Source organism: Salvelinus fontinalis, chromosome 10, assembly GCF_029448725.1.
Source record: "Salvelinus fontinalis isolate EN_2023a chromosome 10, ASM2944872v1, whole genome shotgun sequence".
Classification (NCBI taxonomy): domain Eukaryota; kingdom Metazoa; phylum Chordata; class Actinopteri; order Salmoniformes; family Salmonidae; genus Salvelinus; species Salvelinus fontinalis.
The window spans coordinates 10138084-10157131 of NC_074674.1; the positions used below are offsets into that span (position 1 = coordinate 10138084).

General features: G+C 43.3%; 3 protein-coding genes across 5 annotated transcripts; 1 reads left to right on the forward strand and 2 right to left on the reverse strand.

The window, feature by feature from the left end:
* Positions 1 to 2457: 2457 nt before the first annotated feature.
* On the reverse strand, positions 2458 to 4554 carry LOC129863592 (surfeit locus protein 2-like). The gene is made up of 6 exons (XM_055935674.1): positions 4005 to 4554; positions 3628 to 3779; positions 3377 to 3480; positions 2994 to 3188; positions 2702 to 2826; positions 2458 to 2568 (listed from the first exon to the last, which is right to left on the reverse strand). Exons 1-6 carry the CDS (start codon positions 4077 to 4079, stop codon positions 2476 to 2478), a joined length of 744 nt encoding a protein of 247 aa, XP_055791649.1. The 5' UTR covers positions 4080 to 4554; the 3' UTR covers positions 2458 to 2475.
* On the forward strand, positions 3828 to 6730 carry bbln (bublin coiled coil protein). 2 transcript variants are annotated; one of them, XM_055935675.1, is made up of 3 exons: positions 3828 to 4069; positions 5114 to 5228; positions 5413 to 6730. In XM_055935675.1, exons 2-3 carry the CDS (start codon positions 5141 to 5143, stop codon positions 5643 to 5645), a joined length of 321 nt encoding a protein of 106 aa, XP_055791650.1. In that variant the 5' UTR covers positions 3828 to 4069; positions 5114 to 5140; the 3' UTR covers positions 5646 to 6730. The 2 variants fall into 2 exon arrangements, with proteins under 2 accessions (XP_055791650.1, XP_055791651.1); XM_055935676.1 differs by lacking the exon at positions 3828 to 4069 and having other exon boundaries at positions 4685 to 5219.
* Positions 6338 to 18699, reverse strand: ciz1a (cdkn1a interacting zinc finger protein 1a). Of its 2 annotated transcripts, none has more exons than XM_055935669.1 (15): positions 18593 to 18699; positions 17891 to 18139; positions 15205 to 15326; positions 14412 to 14590; positions 12837 to 12945; positions 12514 to 12604; positions 12252 to 12343; positions 12029 to 12099; positions 11693 to 11896; positions 11189 to 11334; positions 10804 to 11011; positions 10471 to 10611; positions 10213 to 10294; positions 9395 to 9516; positions 6338 to 9257 (listed from the first exon to the last, which is right to left on the reverse strand). In XM_055935669.1, the coding sequence occupies exons 2-15, from the start codon at positions 18052 to 18054 to the stop codon at positions 8784 to 8786; spliced, it is 2205 nt and encodes a 734-aa protein (XP_055791644.1). In that variant the 5' UTR covers positions 18055 to 18139; positions 18593 to 18699; the 3' UTR covers positions 6338 to 8783. The 2 variants fall into 2 exon arrangements, with proteins under 2 accessions (XP_055791644.1, XP_055791645.1); XM_055935670.1 differs by having other exon boundaries at positions 18575 to 18699.
* Between the last annotated feature and the right edge of the window lie 349 nt (positions 18700 to 19048).

A 19048-nucleotide genomic window follows, 5' to 3' on the forward strand; every position in this document is an offset into this window, starting at 1 on the left:
CGTTTCCGCCGGAGGCTACCACGGATCCGTTTGAAGTGCTTGGTGCAGTGCGAGCGGCATTTTGAGAAATGGTGTTGTTTGCCGAACCCTGGAAGTCAGCATGTGGGAACCTGATTGGCTCATGGATAGGGTGGTCAGCTGACTGCTGAATAGCAAGTTGTGAGAGCAAAGTGTCTTTTGGGATGCTGGAATTGGGCCCTGTCTGCGGGGAGAGGGTGGTGAACAACACTGGCATGGTGGACGAATAGACAGGTGTGGTAGTAGAGGTCCGAGGTGGAGGCAGAATGGGGACTGGGTCTTCCTCCAGTTTTGGTTCCTTGATGGGAGCTGAGGTGGTCTCAGACTTGAGCTTAACTTCAGACAGTGCTGCCTCATGCTTCCTCTGCTGGCTCTCATGGTGCATTATCTCCTGAACTTTGGTGAGGCAGTTGCTCCAGTCCATCTTGGCACACTGGGGGCATTTCCCATACTCCAGAACAGCCTCCTTGGCATGTTGGATGCCCAGACATTGCAGGCACAGCTCATTGGTGTCTTTGACATGAATCTTGTGTTTGCGACAGTCACACCACGTGAACCTTGGGGACGAAGTTATCATGGCTAACAACTGTTGAGAGCAAGGACCCAAGATGCCTCCTGCCAATGTTCTCAGTTTAGGAGATATTGTTGGCTCCCCTGTAACAAAAAAATTGCCATATGAGCCCAACATATGTCATCAACGTTCATCATAATTGCGCATATATTTGTTTTATGTTTAGCTGACTAGCTTGGTCAGTAGCTAGCTAGCTATCATAAACTACTGCTGGCTACGAGAGCTAGTCCATCGCCGAAAAGCAAAATAATTAAGATTTTATTAGAAAATGGCAGAATACTTACAACTTTTTTTATACATATATATCTCATAAAGATCACTTAAAAAGTAGACTCGGCAGTATGCGAATACAATTTGCATTAAACTGTCTTTGTGTTGTCCTTCATCCATTTGTTTGTTGATGTTGCAGAGACCAGCCAGGCAAGCTACCTAGAAGGTAAACATACATTGAAAACGTAGCTATGCATATTGGAGACCATATATGGAAGAAAAATGCACGCACTCCTACCCCAATCGAATCTGATAAGGTTTGCTTTGTTGTTTATTCGAAATGATGATCTGCAAAGATACAGGAAATGTGTAGATATGTCCTGCAGTTGCTCCTACGTCGTACTCTGTGCGACAGAAGCTAAAGAGCAAAGATCTTGTAACAACCAGATCCCACGATTGCACGGTCTCCTGTAGAATTAGTTAAAACACTAGAATGCACATGAACCTGATGGTATAAAGATCAGCCATTTGGTCAGGGAGTTGGTCAACCTGCCAGTGCTGTGATAAGATAGTGTAAAAGAATGCATTTGAATGTATCTGCACTGTATGTTTGTTAGCCAGACAGTTTTAGAGGAATTATTCCATACATTAAAATGAACTGCCAATATTCTATTCAAACTATGCAGTCAATCCACAGCCCTGAATTTGTCCAAAATAAACAAATTTCAGTTTAAAAAATAGTTTATTTTCGACAATTTCAGGGGTGTACTTATTCAGTTGATTCTGTTGTGCAACCGAATGCTTTGCAACAGTTTGGACGAATGATTACAGCCCTGATTGATTGAGAACGCATAGAGGGTGCTATGTCATAAATCCTCAAAGTTCCAGAATGGGTTGAAAATAGCAGCCATATTGGTCAGGGAGATATACAAACCAGTTTAATTGGACTGAATGGCAGTAGAGGCCTAATCAACATTTGAGTGTAGGTAGGACATTTTGGGTGGCGAAAAGTACTGACATTTCTTATTCGGTTTTTGGAACCGCTTGCCATTGACATGCCGTAAGAGGCGTGTTCAGCCTCCTTGTATTTGGGTGTACCACGGCATCTGTCCAGAGACAGATTTGCAACTGTTTGGACTTTCTATTAGACAAGTTCAGGTAATGCCCTCCCTGTTTTGTTTGCTTAGATTTTGCAACAAAATCAGCGGAATGATTAGACCCCTGTTAAGTCCCTCACCGTTTCATTTGCTTTTGTTTAAGAAACGTTTTGCAACAGAATCGGCGGAATGAATACAACCCAGTCTTTAAATACCTTAGCTGGCAGTTACTGTATCAAACATTTCCATAATCTCTTCTATTGATACTGAATGAATACTCTAGTACGTTTGGGACATTTTCATAATTGGAGCTATATGATGAAGATGAAATGCTGTAGTCGAGATTATAAACAGGACTACATTTACTTCTGGACATTAGCAGAATCCATGTTATGACTGGAAAATGCTTGTGTGTGGAACATTACAGATAGTGTTGATCTGTCAACTCTTGCTCGAAATAGGACCTACAAATCGTTGATTAGCTGTTAAAAGTAGCGTTTAACCATGTTTGCATCTACTTATCAACACGACAGGATTCGACAAATTCAAAGTACGAAGAGAAACGTTTTATATTCACCTTTATTTTACATTTTTTACTTTCACATTGGTCTTTAAACCTTTTCTTTTCAAGTTATGATTCTTGAATTTCTTCTGGAAACCACCAGACTGAACCTGTTGAGAATACAAAGAGAGCTGTGTTACTAATTTCAGTAATTCAAAAACCACATAGTCAGACCTGTTTGTGTGGAAGACCGCGCAACACTATTGGTGTAAAGACAGTGCTGTGAGAGTTAAGCCGTCTGACCTTTTTGCGTTTCTGTGGCGCCTGTTTATCAACTTCCATCTCCTCATCGTCATCCGTTTTAAAGTCATCCTCTTTTTCCGCCTCCATACCCTCCCCAGTCTCTTTTTGCAGAGAAAATAAAGAGGCTATAGGGAAAGAAAAAGCCAGACATCAGTTTTCTCCTTCCAGAAAGGAAGGGAAATTGATCAAATAAATCAAAATGAACTTGAATCCACATATCAGGTTATTGCTCGTCCACAGCAGACATTGTCACCATTGACTGTTTTACACATTAAATGACTGAGGTACTAACATGGGTACAGGTCACTCATGCTGTCCTCTGAGTCGCTGCCACCCTCGTCGCCGGAGTCAGGAGCCCACGCTCCATTCCCCCGCTGGGTATTCCCCCGATGGGTGTTGCGCCCCCTCTCCCCATCTCTATCTCTGGGCTTCTTCTGTCGGAGGCTGGCTGGAATGTACTCCACTCCCTGTTGTACACACGCTTCATCTAGGGGAGAGATTAGATCATTCATAAACTGTACTGACAACAATGAAATCAAACCTTCTATCTGGTGTTTCAGGTAGTTCTATTCTACCTATCCAACAAAACTCAAAATGGAAAACCCTCAAACTGAGTGGAAAGGAAGCATCAACATTTGAGTGTAGGAAGGACATTTTGGGTGGCGAAAAACTGACATTTCTTCTTTGCTTTTTGGAACCGCTTGCCATTGACATGCCGTAAGACCTGGTGTGGCAGGCGATTGATATGTCTGAGTGTTAACTTGCAGAAGAGATGATTGCTGTAGGTCAGACATACAGAATTTGTCAGTAACAATTCAAACTGGTTGAGAGGCAGACAGGCAGCTGATAATCACAGAAGTCCTGTAAACAGGTACTGAAAGTCCTGTAATCAAGTACTGAAAGTATGACTCTTGGAGAATACTTACGGTTGCTTCGAGCTGGGCACAACATGAGGTTCATATTGACCATAGTTGAACTCTGCGGTAGAACTTAGTTTCTGATATTTCTTCCCTTTCGTGAATTTCTGGAGCTCTGTGAGGTTGCAAGGACAATCATGTCCATTGAGTGTGCATTTAATCTGAAAAGGGGGGTAAAACAAAACACTGTCATTTTTTTACGTCTTGTTGCGCACATCATTCGCAGATTCAACCAGCCATTTGACAGAGCAGAAGCCACTAGCTGACAAGCTAGCTGCGCAGCCTATTGTCATATCTGTGCTATCGTTATGAGCTAACTAACGGTAGCTGGCTAGTTTATACAGTATTTTGTAAAAATACGTTTTTTGGAAATTCTTCTAGCTAACCTTTTTACCGTCATCCGTAAATTCAAGAAATGGGTGATTCAGAAGGAACGCTTTGATATCTGCAGGTAGGTCCATGGTCGAGTAATCAAGTGGCTAGCTAGATAAGGTTATTTTATTTTAGCTCACTAGCTACTAGCTGACTGTCCCTATCATGTATGCAGGGTCCGAGACACGTGTGTACGCCGGCGTATTTCTTCCTCGCAAGATGCGTAGTACTTTGCCACCACCTATTGTTCATTACAGTATGAAGCAGTCTGAGATAGGGCCTAGTACTCAAGACAAAAGAAACAAAACTGTCTGTAATGCATAAATATCAATAGAAATTGGACAATACAATTCACCAAATGAAACACTGAAAAGTTTAACATTGACGTTGGAATGAATGATAGAGGCGATTTTCCAAATATAATATACTAATATAAATCACAAGATAGACATCACGAAACTGGCCACAAAACTGCCTGATGTGAATCTATCGATCCTGAAATTGTGTTCCAGTCTGATACACATGCAAAATTTGATTTTTTTTATACTCATCATTACAAGGACAGATATATTGCAGATGTAGATTTCTTGAAGTATTTGTTAAGCAATGTTTGGACATTGCGTCAAGGCATCATTTCCGGCAGCTTGTTTCGGTTTCCACTAATTACCACAACCACAAAGTAAAAATGGTCTATATCGTAAAAATATATGAGAGTATAAATGTGTTTTTGGTCTTAATTTAAGGTTAGGGTGAGGAATAAGGTTAACAGGTTGGTTAAGGTTAGGTTTAAAATCCTTTAAAAATATATACATATAAATGGGCGGGGTTTAGGACTTTATGGTTGTGGTAACTAGCGACGACTAATATTGTTATCAGTCAGCTGACAGTGCGTGACAGGTTTAGACCAAAGACACTAACCGTTGCAGTTAAGCAAAATCCAATTTGTGCATTACGATTGTCATTTTGACTTTTTCAGCGGAAATTTGTGTTAGAACCCCCTCTTATATGTTAAGTGCACTGGTGATGAGCATAGTAATATAAGTCAACTAGCATCTGTTGTTAAGTTAGCTACTATCTATGCTATGCCTAGCTAGCTAACGCATCCTTCCGTAATTCATTTTAGTGTAGTTAATTATACGTAAGGAACAATATGTCTGGACCAAATGGAGATCCTAACATCCCAAGTGACGATGGCATCATTGAGGATGAAGATGAATTCAACGAAGAAGGTAATACTGGTATGTTTCAGATGTCAATGTCATCATACTCCATCTAGCGTCATCTCTTCACCTGTGAGTAAGGGATACTGTTAGTGTGTGTGTATTCTCATTCTCCGCTGTTTACATAGGTAAGTCAAAAGTGCCTGCATTTGTCTGTTAGGACTTGCATCGTCTCTGTTCTTACATCACTCTCGTTTGGCAGAGTATGCAGCCATCAACACTATGCTGGATCAGATCAACTCCTGCCTGGATGACCTGGAGGAACGCAACGATTCACTGAATGGCAAACTACATGAACTGTTGGAGTCTAACCGGCAGGCCAGGCAGGAGTTCAGAGTTCAGCTGACCACTGCTACACCCCCAGGAGAGGAGCAACTGTTCCCAGACCAGGATTCTCCAGCCACTGAAGGGGAGAAGGGCGGAGAGGCAGAGTGAGAGGACAAAGCTTGACTAGAGATCTTCTCATACAAATCAACAACATTCCTTTCATCTATATGAGCATATTTCCTCAAGTGTTCCTGTGTGGTGTGTCGACACTTAGATAAGTGTGAATAGGGTTTGTCCTTTTCTGCCCCTTACATGTAGTGCTTATGAATCCACACTCAGCTGTAGAAATCTTAAGATGGTTCCTGCAAAGGGAAGTCAAATTAGCCAAAAGCTGACAGTTTATTCTGTGTGTTGAAGTGATTAGTTTATGCCAACACGTATCCACCACCACATACTATGTATACTAATGTTTCAGTTTAGCTACCTGTATACAGTCAATTGATACAATAGTACTTATTTATCCCCGTGCTTGGTATGGGGTGAAAGCATGTGGAATGAGCTCAGTGATTGACATAACTGGTTGTTTGTAGTCAATATTTACCTCTTTGTGGGGAAACTACCTTTACAGCAATAATGCAATATTCCAAATTATGTGACTTTCATTGGTCAATGTTATTCAGTGATGTGCAAGAAGAGATTCATGTTTTGTGCTGTGTTCCACTTTTTCCTATTCTGTTTTTGTTAGCCAGGTATAAATACAGTATATTTAATGTTACTGAGTGTGACATCTTGAGAATTGCTAACTTAAAGCACTAGCTCTCTAAAACATTTCAAACAATGAACAGGTGTGATATATTCAATAGTGAGGCAATAGTCATATTTTATTTATAAATTAAAATGACCCCAATACAGAAAACAAACATCCCCCCAAAATACAAGAAACTTCTAGCTGCTAGAAAACAACTATTTTGTTCATCTGAGTTTGTCATTTGTTGAATAAAAATACATTAAGAAACATACAGCTTTGTTTGACATTTCATCACGCTCTGGTCCTGTAATATTTCAGTGGGACCGGAACCAGATAATCTAGCAGACAACTGCACTTACCTTCATCAAAACCAATATGTATCTGCTCTTCCTCTGTGCAGGTTAACTAATAAAACAACTGGCAATTCACTTAAAGTATAATCTGGAAGGGAAAGATTGATTCCTTACATGTTCCTCAAAAGAAGAAAATAAAGTGTCTATTTCAACTTGCTGTGATTGATGACTTATCTGTGGAGTGCTACATTACTTTTAGTTTTGTGTAGTTCTGTCTACAACTTAAACATCCTATATTCAGGTAGAGAAGTCTCCTCACCAGTAGATCAGTGACAAATGCCTATCCATGTCTTGTGATGAACCATGAATAGATCTCCATTCTTGTGTATTTTATTCTTCTTGTGGACTATTATTTCTAACTCTGCATTGTTTGGAAGGGCTGATAAGTAAGCATTTCACTGTAAAGTCTACACCCGTGGTATTTGGCGCATGTGACAAATAACATTTAATTTGAGATCACAAGCTGGTGAATCATCCCATTCCTTCTATTGGTGCTCTTCAAAATCAGAGCTGCTGGTTATCAGTTTCTTTAACTGCTAGTCTGCTACACTAATTGACTATCACTGGGGAAAAGACACTTCATTCTCCATGCCAGGGGCCAAGAGATTTTCCTGGCCAGTTAGGGCCCTGAGTTTCACCCAGGCATGTCTCATGGTTAGGAAAAACTCAAAAGTCCTATCATTCCACTTCATTGGTGTTGATAATAACCTTGATGTTAGGTTACCCAGTTGAAAGGTGACAACGCTGCCATGCAATTCTTGTACAGACTGTTCTACTCCAATGAAAACGACTCTACTAGTCAAGTGTACTGGAGCGTACAAGATGTGAAAAACAGAATGAAGTTACAACGCAATTTAAAAGGTTGGAAAACAAGCACAATACTACTCAACTCTTTTAGTTTACACATCACAACGTGACACTATGTTAATGCAACATTGCAGGACATTTGAAATGGTAAATATTAATGGGGTGACAGGCGTTGGAAATCCACCCAACGTATCAACTGGCAGTAGGTAGACCTAATGCTTCCAACTGAGGAAAAATATAAGTGATCACTTACCTTCGCATAAAACTGGTTCTCAGTTGAGAACAAACTATGGCAAAGAGGATCTGTTCTCAGCCAACTTGTTCTCCCTTTCAGAGTCACATCTAAAAAGGAACTTTTTATGGTCTTAGGATGTCTACTCCAGCACTTTCACAACATTATGAGATTTTCAGTAAGAGAAGCTACATTCTAAGGCTCACTAAAAGCATGTACTGCTTCCTAACATTGCAGAAACACTACTGACCTAAAATTCTCCCAGTCTTGACAAAGCCATATGAGCTTATAGCTCAGCCTTTTGGAGGTTCATGTGCAACTTAGGCACAACACCAGTGGGATTTAGGCAGCAACCACGGGGTTAAAGAGCTAAAGAAGTCAGAATGGCTTTAGTAGTACAGTGACGATGGGAAAACAGTAGCTCACGGTGTATCTGAGCAAAATAGACAAAGCAGTTAGGACTTATCCCCTTTGAAACCCCCCTCGAACATATCCCCTCGCCTGCTAATACATCCCAAGAAATCTCCATTACAGTTCAGTTTGTGTAAAAAAATGTCAAGGACAGTAACACTTCAACAAAGCTAGGATCAAATCAAGGTTCATCGTTACTCGACATTCAAACAAAAGTACAGTTTACTTTTTAAACGTTTAGTTCCCACCCCCCTCACATTTTTTTGTTCTTCAGATAAAAGTCAACTGCTAAAATGCTACATTCTAAGTCTTACTAAAAGCATTGTTAGCTTTATGGGAAATGCCTGGACTAAAACAACACCATTCCCTTCCTAAACTTGGCTACAATGTGTTACGGAGTTAGATTGAACACAACGTGTTGTTGAACTAAGCTTGACCTTTGTTTTCACTGGACCCTTTTAACACTATGATAGAAACACAAAACATCCACACGTTGTTTCCCGATGGTTCTCCTCTTCAGTCAGGTTTAACTGAACGCCTGTTAGAAATACATCTGTATCTAGTTGTGGTTGTGTTATAAAAAAAAAATAACACCTAGGTATGCCAGGAGGGACCACTGGTTTTGAGTTGCCAGGGTGTTCTTTTCTTGGTCTATTGAGCTATACAGAAAAGGAGGTGGGGGATGCTGTCCCAAACTAACCGACCCTGTCCTAGGGTAGCGATTGTACTGGATATCATCTTTTTCTTCCACTCTCTCAACGTCTCTGTGTTGTCCTCCCGGACCTTCTTTTGGATCCCTCCTTTGCGTTCCCGTCGCCCAGCTTCTCCTCTTGGGCAGCTGCCTCCTCTTCCGTCTCTCCCGTGACTGGCTCCTCCTCGGTATCTTCTGTGACTGGTCCTAGGTCTAGGGTTGGCTCTTCCTCCTTGTCCTCAGGCCCAGCTAGGCTCTGCTGCTCTGGGGTGGCTTGGCCCAGGGTCCCCCTCGTGCTGCTGGTGGTAGGGGTGCTGGTAGTGGCGAGGTGCTGCTGGGATAAAGATGAGGCTGAGGGAGTGTTGTCCTGGGGTTGAGGGCAGGGCTGAGAGGGCCTCAGCGTGGTGGTGGGCGGCAGTAAGGCAGGGCTGCCGAGGACCTCTGAAGGCAGGCTGTGGTTACTGCCACACCCTGCATCTCCATCCACGGGAGTAGGTTCCAATGTCCCATCCTTCTGGCTACGCAAGGCCCTGTACTTCTGTAGGGGAGAGAAGGCACAAGCGTATAGGATTTAACGGCGATGACTGCAACAGACAGACAACTATAGGCAAACCCGTAAATGTTGTGTGGGTAGCGTCTTAATTCATACACAGTACGTGCGATTATACAACCAACCTTGAGGTTCTCAAAGTGTTTGAGTGACTTGCAGTGCGAGTGGCGGGCTGAAGACTCAAAATGGTAGAAGTGCTGGCAGATTCTACAGAGGAACCCAGCCACGGGAACCACAAAGCTAGAACCTGGGAGATGAGCAGAGAGAGGTACTGTTAGTCAATGAAAATGGAATGGCACATGACAAAATCATAATGTGCAATATACAAATAACATGAACTGATAAATGATTTTATTCGGAATGGCTTTTCAAGTCAGTGAGTGGTGTGTGGTGAGACAATCCCCAAAGCCAACACCTCCTTTGGTTACCTTTCCTTACAGTTCTCTGCTGCCAATGAGTGGAACAAATTGCAAAAATCACTGATGCTGGAGACTCATATCTCCCTCTCTACCTTTAAGCATCAGCTGTCAGAGCAGCTTACTGATCACTGTACCTGTACACAGCCAATCTGTAAATAGCACACCCAACTACCTCATCATCCCCATATTATTACTTACCCTCTTGCACCCCAGTATCTCTACTTGCACATCATCATCTGCAAATCTATCACCCCAGTGTTAATGCTAAATTGTAATTATTTCGCCTCCATGGCATATTTATTGCCCTACCTCCCCACTCTTCCACATTTGCACACACTGTACATAGATTTTTCTGTTGTGTTATTGACTGTACATTTGTTTATGTCTAACTCTGTGTTTTTTGTCGCACTGCTTTGCTTCATCTTGGCCATGTCGCAGTTGTAAATGATAACTTGTTCTCAACTGGCCTACCTGGTTAAATAAAGGTAAAAAAACAATGACCCCTGGTAGAGCGTGTCACTCACCGTACACCGTGTCAGGGTCATATTCCTCATCTTCATCTATGTCCTCCAGTAAAGCCACCTCCATCTGGGTAGGCCAGCCCTCCTGCCACACCAAAGACACACATGACCAAATAGATGGAAACCAACACAAGAGACCACATACAGAAGTTTCATGAAGAACACTTCAAAATGTCTCTAGTATGGATCCTGTGACAAAGTAAACGTGAGCATGGGAGAAAGAGCGAGGAACGACAAAGCATGTACGAGCAGACGCCTAACCTTTCCATGGGAGCTGCTTTGTTCACCATCTTCCCCGTCCTCTTCCTCCCCCTCCTCCTCTTCTCCGTCATCTACAAAACAGCCCTGTTCGTCCATGGCAACCAGTTCAGCTAAGGCCGCTGGCCCTCTCTCCTCCCGAAGCTGTCGTGGGAGGAGCACAGAACAGTGAATAAGAGGGGGGATGGCTGACAAGGGTTGCATCCCAAATGGCACCCTATTCCCTAGTTAGTGCACTATATAAGGAATAGGGCGCCATCTGGGACGCGAGAAAGGAAATCAATTGAATGGATTTACAAGCTGCCGAGGCAGAGATGAGTAGACCGGCGGACACACCTCGTCGACTCTCTGCTTGTGCTCCTGGGACTGCATGTGCTCCAGGAACAGGCATGGGCTCCTGAAGTGCCTCTTGCAGACGGTACAGGAGGGGTTGGAGGTGCGGCTGGTCAGCTTGTGCTCACTGGTCCTGCGGTGCACCATGACTGTACTGGTGTAGTGGATTTGGCAGGTGGCACACCAACGCTGCAGGCCGGGTCTCTTCTCTCTGTGTTAAACACACACAGCTCTGAGGACCATCAGGGTCGTATTCATAGACCGTAGCAAAACATTTTGCAATGGAAAAGGAAAACAAGTGTTTCTTATTGGACAAGTTTAGACAGACCCTTCCTATTTGGGTCAGTTTTCATCCATATGGTGCCTAATGACGTGCATTAGTACTGACCCGTCCCTGAAGGAGCTGTCCCTGCGGCCTCCCTGCAGTGACTCCTGGACGCTGGGCATCAAGGTGACCAGACAGGCACTGGACATGTGTTGGATCTCCATCATCCTCTGCTGGTGGACCAGGCTGTTCATGTGACTCTGGAAGTCCTAATGACGAAAAGAGATGGAGCAAAAGGGAGATAGAGAGATAGCGATACAGAGAGATAGAGAGAGCGATACAGAGAGATGGAGAGAGAGGGATACAGAGAGATGGAGAGAGAGGGATACAGAGAGATGGAGAGAGAATGATACAGAGATGGAGAGAGAGGGATACAGAGAGATGGAGAGAGAATGATACAGAGAGATGGAGAGAGAATGATACAGAGAGATGAGGTAGAGTGATTCCTCTGTCGGATACGACGAGCTGAGTGCTTGCTTTGGACCATCCAAAAGCAAACACATTTCACTCTACACCCTCAGGGTGGGTGTGTTTGCGTGTGTGTGTGCGTGTGTGTGTTTGCGCTACCTGCTGGTTGTGACAGGTGATAGTGCAGATGTAGCAATAGAACTTGTTTGCAGCATCATCCCCCTCCTTGCCCTCTTCCTGCCCTCCTTCCAATACCCCTGAGGCAGCCTTGCCCTCTGCCATATCCTTTAGGCCTGGTGTAAATGCCTGGCGCTCACCACTCAGTCGCTCAGAGGCTGGCATGGCCGACACTCCACTCTGGACCTGCTCATAAACAGGGAGGGCCCTTAAAGCAGGTCATGATATCACTTTGGGAGCAGAAATCAGGTGCCATCTGTCTGATCTAGCATTACACTGACACTTTGGTCTTCAGTATAGCACGATGATAAAACTCACCTTGGCTGCTCTGCTTTCCTCTAGTGCCTCTGGACCAGCTGTGCTCCCGTCCTCCTCCAGAATGAAACAGTCTGTTCATGGAAGCGAGAGACCAGGTGAGATAAGGGCAGCACTAGTCCCACCAGGCCACATGTGAAAGGCCAGTGCTGTAGCTGGGTGGGAGGAGGAGGCGTGGAAGTGCTGCTGGAATGGAAGGGCTAGGATGGTATACGAGACCACTCACCTTCAAGCTGGCTGTCATCTGGTGGGCTTTGATGCACTGCTGCACCTAGGACCCCATCTGTCTCCGGAGGCTGCTCCACAGTCTCCTCTGACCTGAGACAGAAAGGAACAGGGAGGGGATACATGTCACTACAAGCTGCTACCCTCCAAGGACTCATCTCAACACATGGATACTCAGTTAAGTGTAGTCTGAATAGGTACGTAAACAAAACAACTGCTCAAGAACTTGAGATATTTTCTAAAGTCAAAACAGTGTTACTTACCCCTCTGTCCTCTGCTTCTTCAGTGCTGGCTCCTTGGGCTCAGGTTGCACTGAGGGCCGTGCCTGGCCATCTGGCCTTCCCACTCCTCCATCTGCAGGGAGAGGGAGACACAAGGCTATCTACTGTTCCAACCACATATTGACTGTTTCACACCCACTCAAAAAACATACATAGAAGGAGACATAAGAAAAGAGCAAGCAACCAAAAAACCAAACCCTTTTCATGCTTCTGAGATTTCACTAGCTCTAAAGAAAAGACACCAAATTAACACTAGTACTAGCAGGCATTGCTAGCAGGTGTTGAGTGTTGAGGTACGGTCCTACCTTTGAGAGTCTTGTCATTGGGCAGGGTCCTGCTGGCTGCAGATTGGTTATCTGTGCTCCCCACGGCTCTCTGCTCCCTCTTTCTATCCGGGTACCGTGAAGCATAGTCCTACATGGACAGGGTGAGCCATTTGATCAACCAATCAACTGCCCCCTCAGCAATCAGCAACAGTTAACGTGTGAAACAGGTATAGTGGACTAAGAAATGTTATTTGAGCATTTCAGTATAACAGTGCATTCGGAAATTATTCAGATCCCTTCACAGCCTTATTCTAAAACTGATTAAATAAACATTTTCTTTATCAAATCGACACAACATACACTATAATGACAAAGTGAAAAACAGGGTTAGACATTTTTGCAAATGTATTAAAAATAAACAGATACCATATTTAAGTATTCAGACCCTTTCCTATGAGACTCGACATTCAGGTCTTTATGGTAGAGTGGCCAGACGGAAGCCACTCCTCGGTAAAAGGCACGACAGCCTGCTTAGAGTTTGCCAAAAGGCACCTAAAGACTCTCAGACCATGAGAAACAAGATTCTCTGGTCTGATGAAACCAAGATTGAACGCTTGAATGCCAAGCGTCACGTCTGGAGGAAACCCGGTAACATCCGTACGGTGAAGCATGGTGGTGGCAGCATGATGCTGTGGGGATGTTTTTCAGCAGCAGGGACTGGGAGACTAATCAAGATCAAGTGAAAGATGAACGGAGAAAAGTACAGAGAGATCCTTGATGAAAACCTGATCCAGGGTGCTCAGGACCTCAGACTGGAGCGAAGGTTATCCTTCCAACTGGACAACGACCCTAAGCACACAGCCAAGACAAAGTAGGAGTGGCTTCGGGACAAGTCTTTGAATGTACAGCCAGAGCCAGGACTAGAACTCGTTCCAACATCTCTGGAGAGACCTGAAAATAGCTGAGCTTGAGAAGATCTGCAGAAAAGAATGGGAGAAACTCCCCAAATACAGGTGTGCCAAGCTTGTAGCATCATACCCAAGAAGACTGTAATCACTGCCAAAGGTGCTGCAAAAAAGTACTGAGTAAATGGTCTGAATACTTACGGAAATGTGATATTTCAGGGGGGTTGTATTATTATAAATTTGCAAGAAATTCTAAAAACCTGTTTTTGTTTTGTCATTATGAGGTATTGTGTTTAGATGAAATTGTTTTTTCCTCATCAATTTTAGATGAAGGCTGTGACGTAAGAAAATGTGGAAAAGATCTGAATACTTTACGAATGCACTGTATACGCATTTTGCCTAATCATGATGTGGCAGGTGACACTTTGCTTCTTGAAAGTCCAATATCTTGAAAACTTGACTGCTGACACGCAAAACATTTTGGCAATGTATCAAACAGTGGACTAATGTAAAAAATACCAAAGGATAGTTTGAGTGGATTTTCCCTTTAAGCCTCATAGCATTGTCCCACAGTTTCAAGACAATCAAAGCAATCTTAACAACTCAGACTAAAACCCAAGTAGAACTTTTAGCTAGTCAACCAGAAACTGCTCAGAGTGGGTGCTCAGTGCCTTGTAGTTCTCCATAATTAAATAGAGGTTGTGATTACATTGTTGTTGTTGTTGTTGTAGTAGCGGGTGTGGGGATGGTAGTGACGGGCAGGGAAGCCCATGTGGGGGTTCTTCATGGACATGCCCATGGGTACAGGCCCCAGGAGAGAGGACCGGGACCCCGCAGCAAAGAACTGGGTGAACTGCTGCCCGCTCGCTGTAAAGCCCCGCATGCTACCTGGAAAGCCAGAGAAAGAAGGAGAGATAGGTGGGAGAGGCGGAGATGGGGGATGAGTATGAGGGAAGGAGAGAGGTGGGAGAGGCGAGGATGAGTATGAGTGAAGGAGAGAGGTGGGAGAGGCGGAGATGGGGGATGATTATGAGGAAAAATATCTAAATGGGGTCATAGTTTCTATCAGGTGGCCTTTGGAGCGATAAGGAACACCAAATCAATGGAACTGCAATAAAAACAAAGTGTTAACAGTGCAGAGACTCATACAGCTTTTAATGTATTTTTTAAATTTTATTTAACTAGGCAACTCAGTTAAGAACACATTCTTATTTACAATGACGGCCTACCCCAGCCAAACCCTAATCCGGATGACGCTGGGCCAATTGTGCGCTGCCCTATGGGACTCCCAATCACAGCCGGGTTGTGATACAGCCTGGAATCAAACCAGGTCTGCAGTGACGCCTCTAGCACTGAGATGCAGTGCCTCAGACCGCAGCGCCACTCGGGAGCCCTTTTGCACGTACACATCAGCGACGTAGATATAAAGATGTGATACCATATTGGAAACATATGTCAATCTACTTGTCTGTACATTTGCTGACATTCTGAAATGCTCTCACCTTGCATCTGCTGCATCATTAGAGCCCCTTGTAACATTGGGTTGGGGGCGATGATGGTGGCCTGGGCAGCCAGGTTGACCATACGAGGAGGTGGAGGAGCAGGGCCTGGTCCAGCCATGGCCCTGGTGATCACAGAGCCAATGGGCATTAATTACAAAGCAGTATTTATATCTAAACATAATACAGCCCCAGAGTTTGGAACAGTTGGCCAGTGTAATTTTCAATAACAAATACTATTTATACAAAGAAAATATGAGGTGCGGTCAGCAGGACAGAAAGGTGTGCAACATTTAATTCAATAGAAACGATACTGTTCTGAATGACCAGTCAAAGAACGTTGTGATTATGGGAGGGTGTGTGCTGCACAAGTTTTGCAAATGGTCACACACATGATCAGGCCACACCCCACCACACCCACCTAACGGGAGCAAACATACTGGCACAGAGTTTCTAAACCCAGAGGCCCAATATCGTGATACTTCCGGGAACACATCACGAAGCAGACCGAACCGGGGTTTGGCAAGTCAATAGGAGAAGTGAAAAATGTGTCCTTAGTTGTTAATTTTCTCAAAATCTAAAATGGCAAAACCTAGTGCTGAGTGAATAACCAAAATGTTCGTTATTTTCGTTTGTTAAACAACGAATTGACAGACATCAGTCAATTATTTGAAATCCATTTTGTTCTGTTTTTTCTTGCTTCTGTCAGCGCAATGCCGTTTCCCTAGCGATCAAACAGCGCAAGCCCGAACTGTGCGATGTAATAGCAAGTTGTAGTTTCCAACAGGCCAATATTAGACATAGTTCAGCGCAGAAAACATGGTAATTAACTACAATGACCAGAATCCATTGCACGTCTACTGGTCCAGTCTGTGTGGAGCAGACACGGAGATGGAGAGAAGAATGCACGACAGAGGGATAGAGAGCAGTTGCTTCGCGAGCTCTCTCTACCTGAAAATACACGATTAAGTGATTGATAGTTGGCATTCAGCAGTCATATTTATTTTGATGAACTACTAAAAATAGTAATTTTGTCAGACAGCAGCTCTATAGAGATGAGATGACTTGGAATTAAATAAACTCATCAAATAAAACAAATGCAATATACACAACTGAAATGTAATGTGAATAAATGATGGTTAATAATTGATAAGCACTAATGGGCAGTCACTACCATCATGCGACATATTACGAATTGTTTTATTTTTTGTTGTTTAGCATTCATCCCACATAATGCATAGTGCATTTAACGGAAAACATTTTTATTGAAATCGAACTGTGATTCTTTTTTAATTATCGAACCGAAACTACCTCAAAAAGCACTAAAATCGCTCAGCACTAGCAAAACCTAGATTCGAGCCAGTCTTAAGTAGCTGAAACTGTATGTACTACAACCTTGTGAAAGTGACAAACTGACACTTTTGAGTGACTGATTTAACGGCCTGCACATGTGCAGTTCAGCACAAGATGACTGTTAGAACCGATGACATGTGTTTCTGCGCATGAGCTTGGCCAATTTATGTTGCCATGACATCGTCTACAAGCGTGATCGGGGATTTCTATTGGATTAGGTGTTTCTAGGCCCCTTTATTTAAAAATTGTCTTTGATACCGGGTGCGTTCAGTTTGCTTAAACTTTTGCTAAGTAGTGTGACGGTTTGTAGCATTCCTAAAACGATGCGCACCGTTCTTCAGCCTTTGAGGTATGTTTGCTCTTGTTTGGTGGGTGTGTGTGGCAATATGTGGCCTACGACATAACTGTGTGAATTCACTGTTTCACACAGTTCTGTCATTTTGAACACAATCCTGGGGTACATTCAGTTCGATTCAACGTTTGCTACGTCACCTGACGGTTTGTACTCTACACAGGTGGTACCTTAATTGGGGAGGATGGGCTCGTGGTAATGGCTGGAGGGAAATCTGTGGAATGATATCAAACACATGGTTTCCATGTGTTTGCCAATCCATTGGCTCCGTTCCAGCCATTATTATCAAATGTATTTATAAAGCCCTTTTTACATCAACCGTTGCCACAAAGTGCTATACAGAAACCCAGCCTAAAACCCCAAACAGCAAGCAATGCAGATGTATACACCTTCCTCCCCACAGCAGCATCCATTGGTACTGAACAACAAGTTTCCCCAAAATGGTGCGCACTGTTCTTCAACAGGGGTGTATTCACTAGGAACCAAACAGGGAGGGGCCTATCTGAATTTGTCCAATATTAACTTGCTTATGTTGCTTTGGTTTAATGATTACAACCCAGCCTTTGAGGTACTTCTACTCCCGTTTGGTGGGTGTGGCCTGATCAATATGTGTGTGACCATTTTAAATCGCAAAACTAATGCGGCTCACACCAAACACATCTCCCTCTGGGCCACCATAATCACACCGTTCTTGAACTGGTTGTTCAGTATTGTCGTTTCCGTATTATTAAACACCGTTCTCTTGTACTGAACGCACCCCCTGTAGAATGGTTTGCAGCGTTTGGGAAAGCTCGTCTAAAACAGTTAGGCAACGTTGAATGAACTGAACCAGAGGAAGATATATCTAGATCATATTTGACTGAACGCACCCCTGGCAAATGTAATCCAAGCTAAACATATTACTGCTTGTCTGATTTTAGCAACTGTTGCTAACAAGTCAGTTTTAGGGCCTTATATCCACGACCTCGGGTTCACATTTCTTACCGTCCTCTTTGGTGGTGATGTGGAACATGGTGCGATGGTTGGGGTTGTGGTGGAGGAGGCGGTGGAGGGGGGGGCTGGTGCTGGAACAGTTGCTGAAGCTGCCGCAGATGATGGTGAAACTGTTGCTGTTGTTGGTGCTGTTGGTGGTGATGTGGGTTAAACATCTCGGCGTTCAGTAACGTGTTAGCTAACGTTAACTGTCCGTGGTTGCTTGCAGAAAAGCTTACCGTCGATACCTCGGCTCAGGATCTTGATAAGAGAAAAAAAAGCTTTTGATTATCTGATCCACAATAAACCTTGAATCCAGCTACCTATCATGCGGAGTATAACGTTGGCTACATAACAGTTAGCTAAATACGCCTCCCTGGCTATATAGAACATAACACAGCTCGTTAGCGAGTAAGTTATTTGTGCTTTTCTAGCGAGGATGTTCTAACGTTCCTGCCCATGGTTTCTAGCTAGCTAGTCAGCATTAGCAACGCTAGTCAGTGTCTACAACCTCTGGCAAACATAACTAGCTATCTAGCCTATAACGTTTGTTTAGCTAGCTAGCAATTTAGCCTAGCATTAGCATCATAGCTAGCTATTTGGCTTACATTAGTTGCAAGCTTTAGTTTTATGTAATCGGAATAATCAATGGTAGCTATCTAAATTGTATTTACATGTAATGCTTTTTTTTTTTACCATATAACGATAACCTACGTTTTAACAGAAAAAAATGTTTCAATTATTTTAGACGCGCAGGTTTGTATCGGTCTGCAGCCTTTTTAAATTTCTTAGCGATTGTTCCGTTGAGACTGCAATCGCTGTGAAGCAGGCAAGACTAACTAAGCTTTTCCGGGTCACGGGTTTGTGGAATCCTTCAGAATAAAAGTTCCGTCCCGTGTACTTTGTAAATAAAACAGTTGGGTGAAAATGATGGAACATTGGCACAATTATCAATACATTTTACACTAGTTATAATACAAATAATTATTCAAAGTATTTCTCTAAGATATTATTTGATGAAAACATATTGTTTTGTGTAATCCTATCATTTATTGAACTGTACACAATTTTCTCTATATTGTGTCGCAGTAAAAGAGGGATCCGTTCTACTCAGGAGCAATTCTGCTTTTCAAATCCATAGAGTTTACATCCCCAGCATTTTACTGCTCA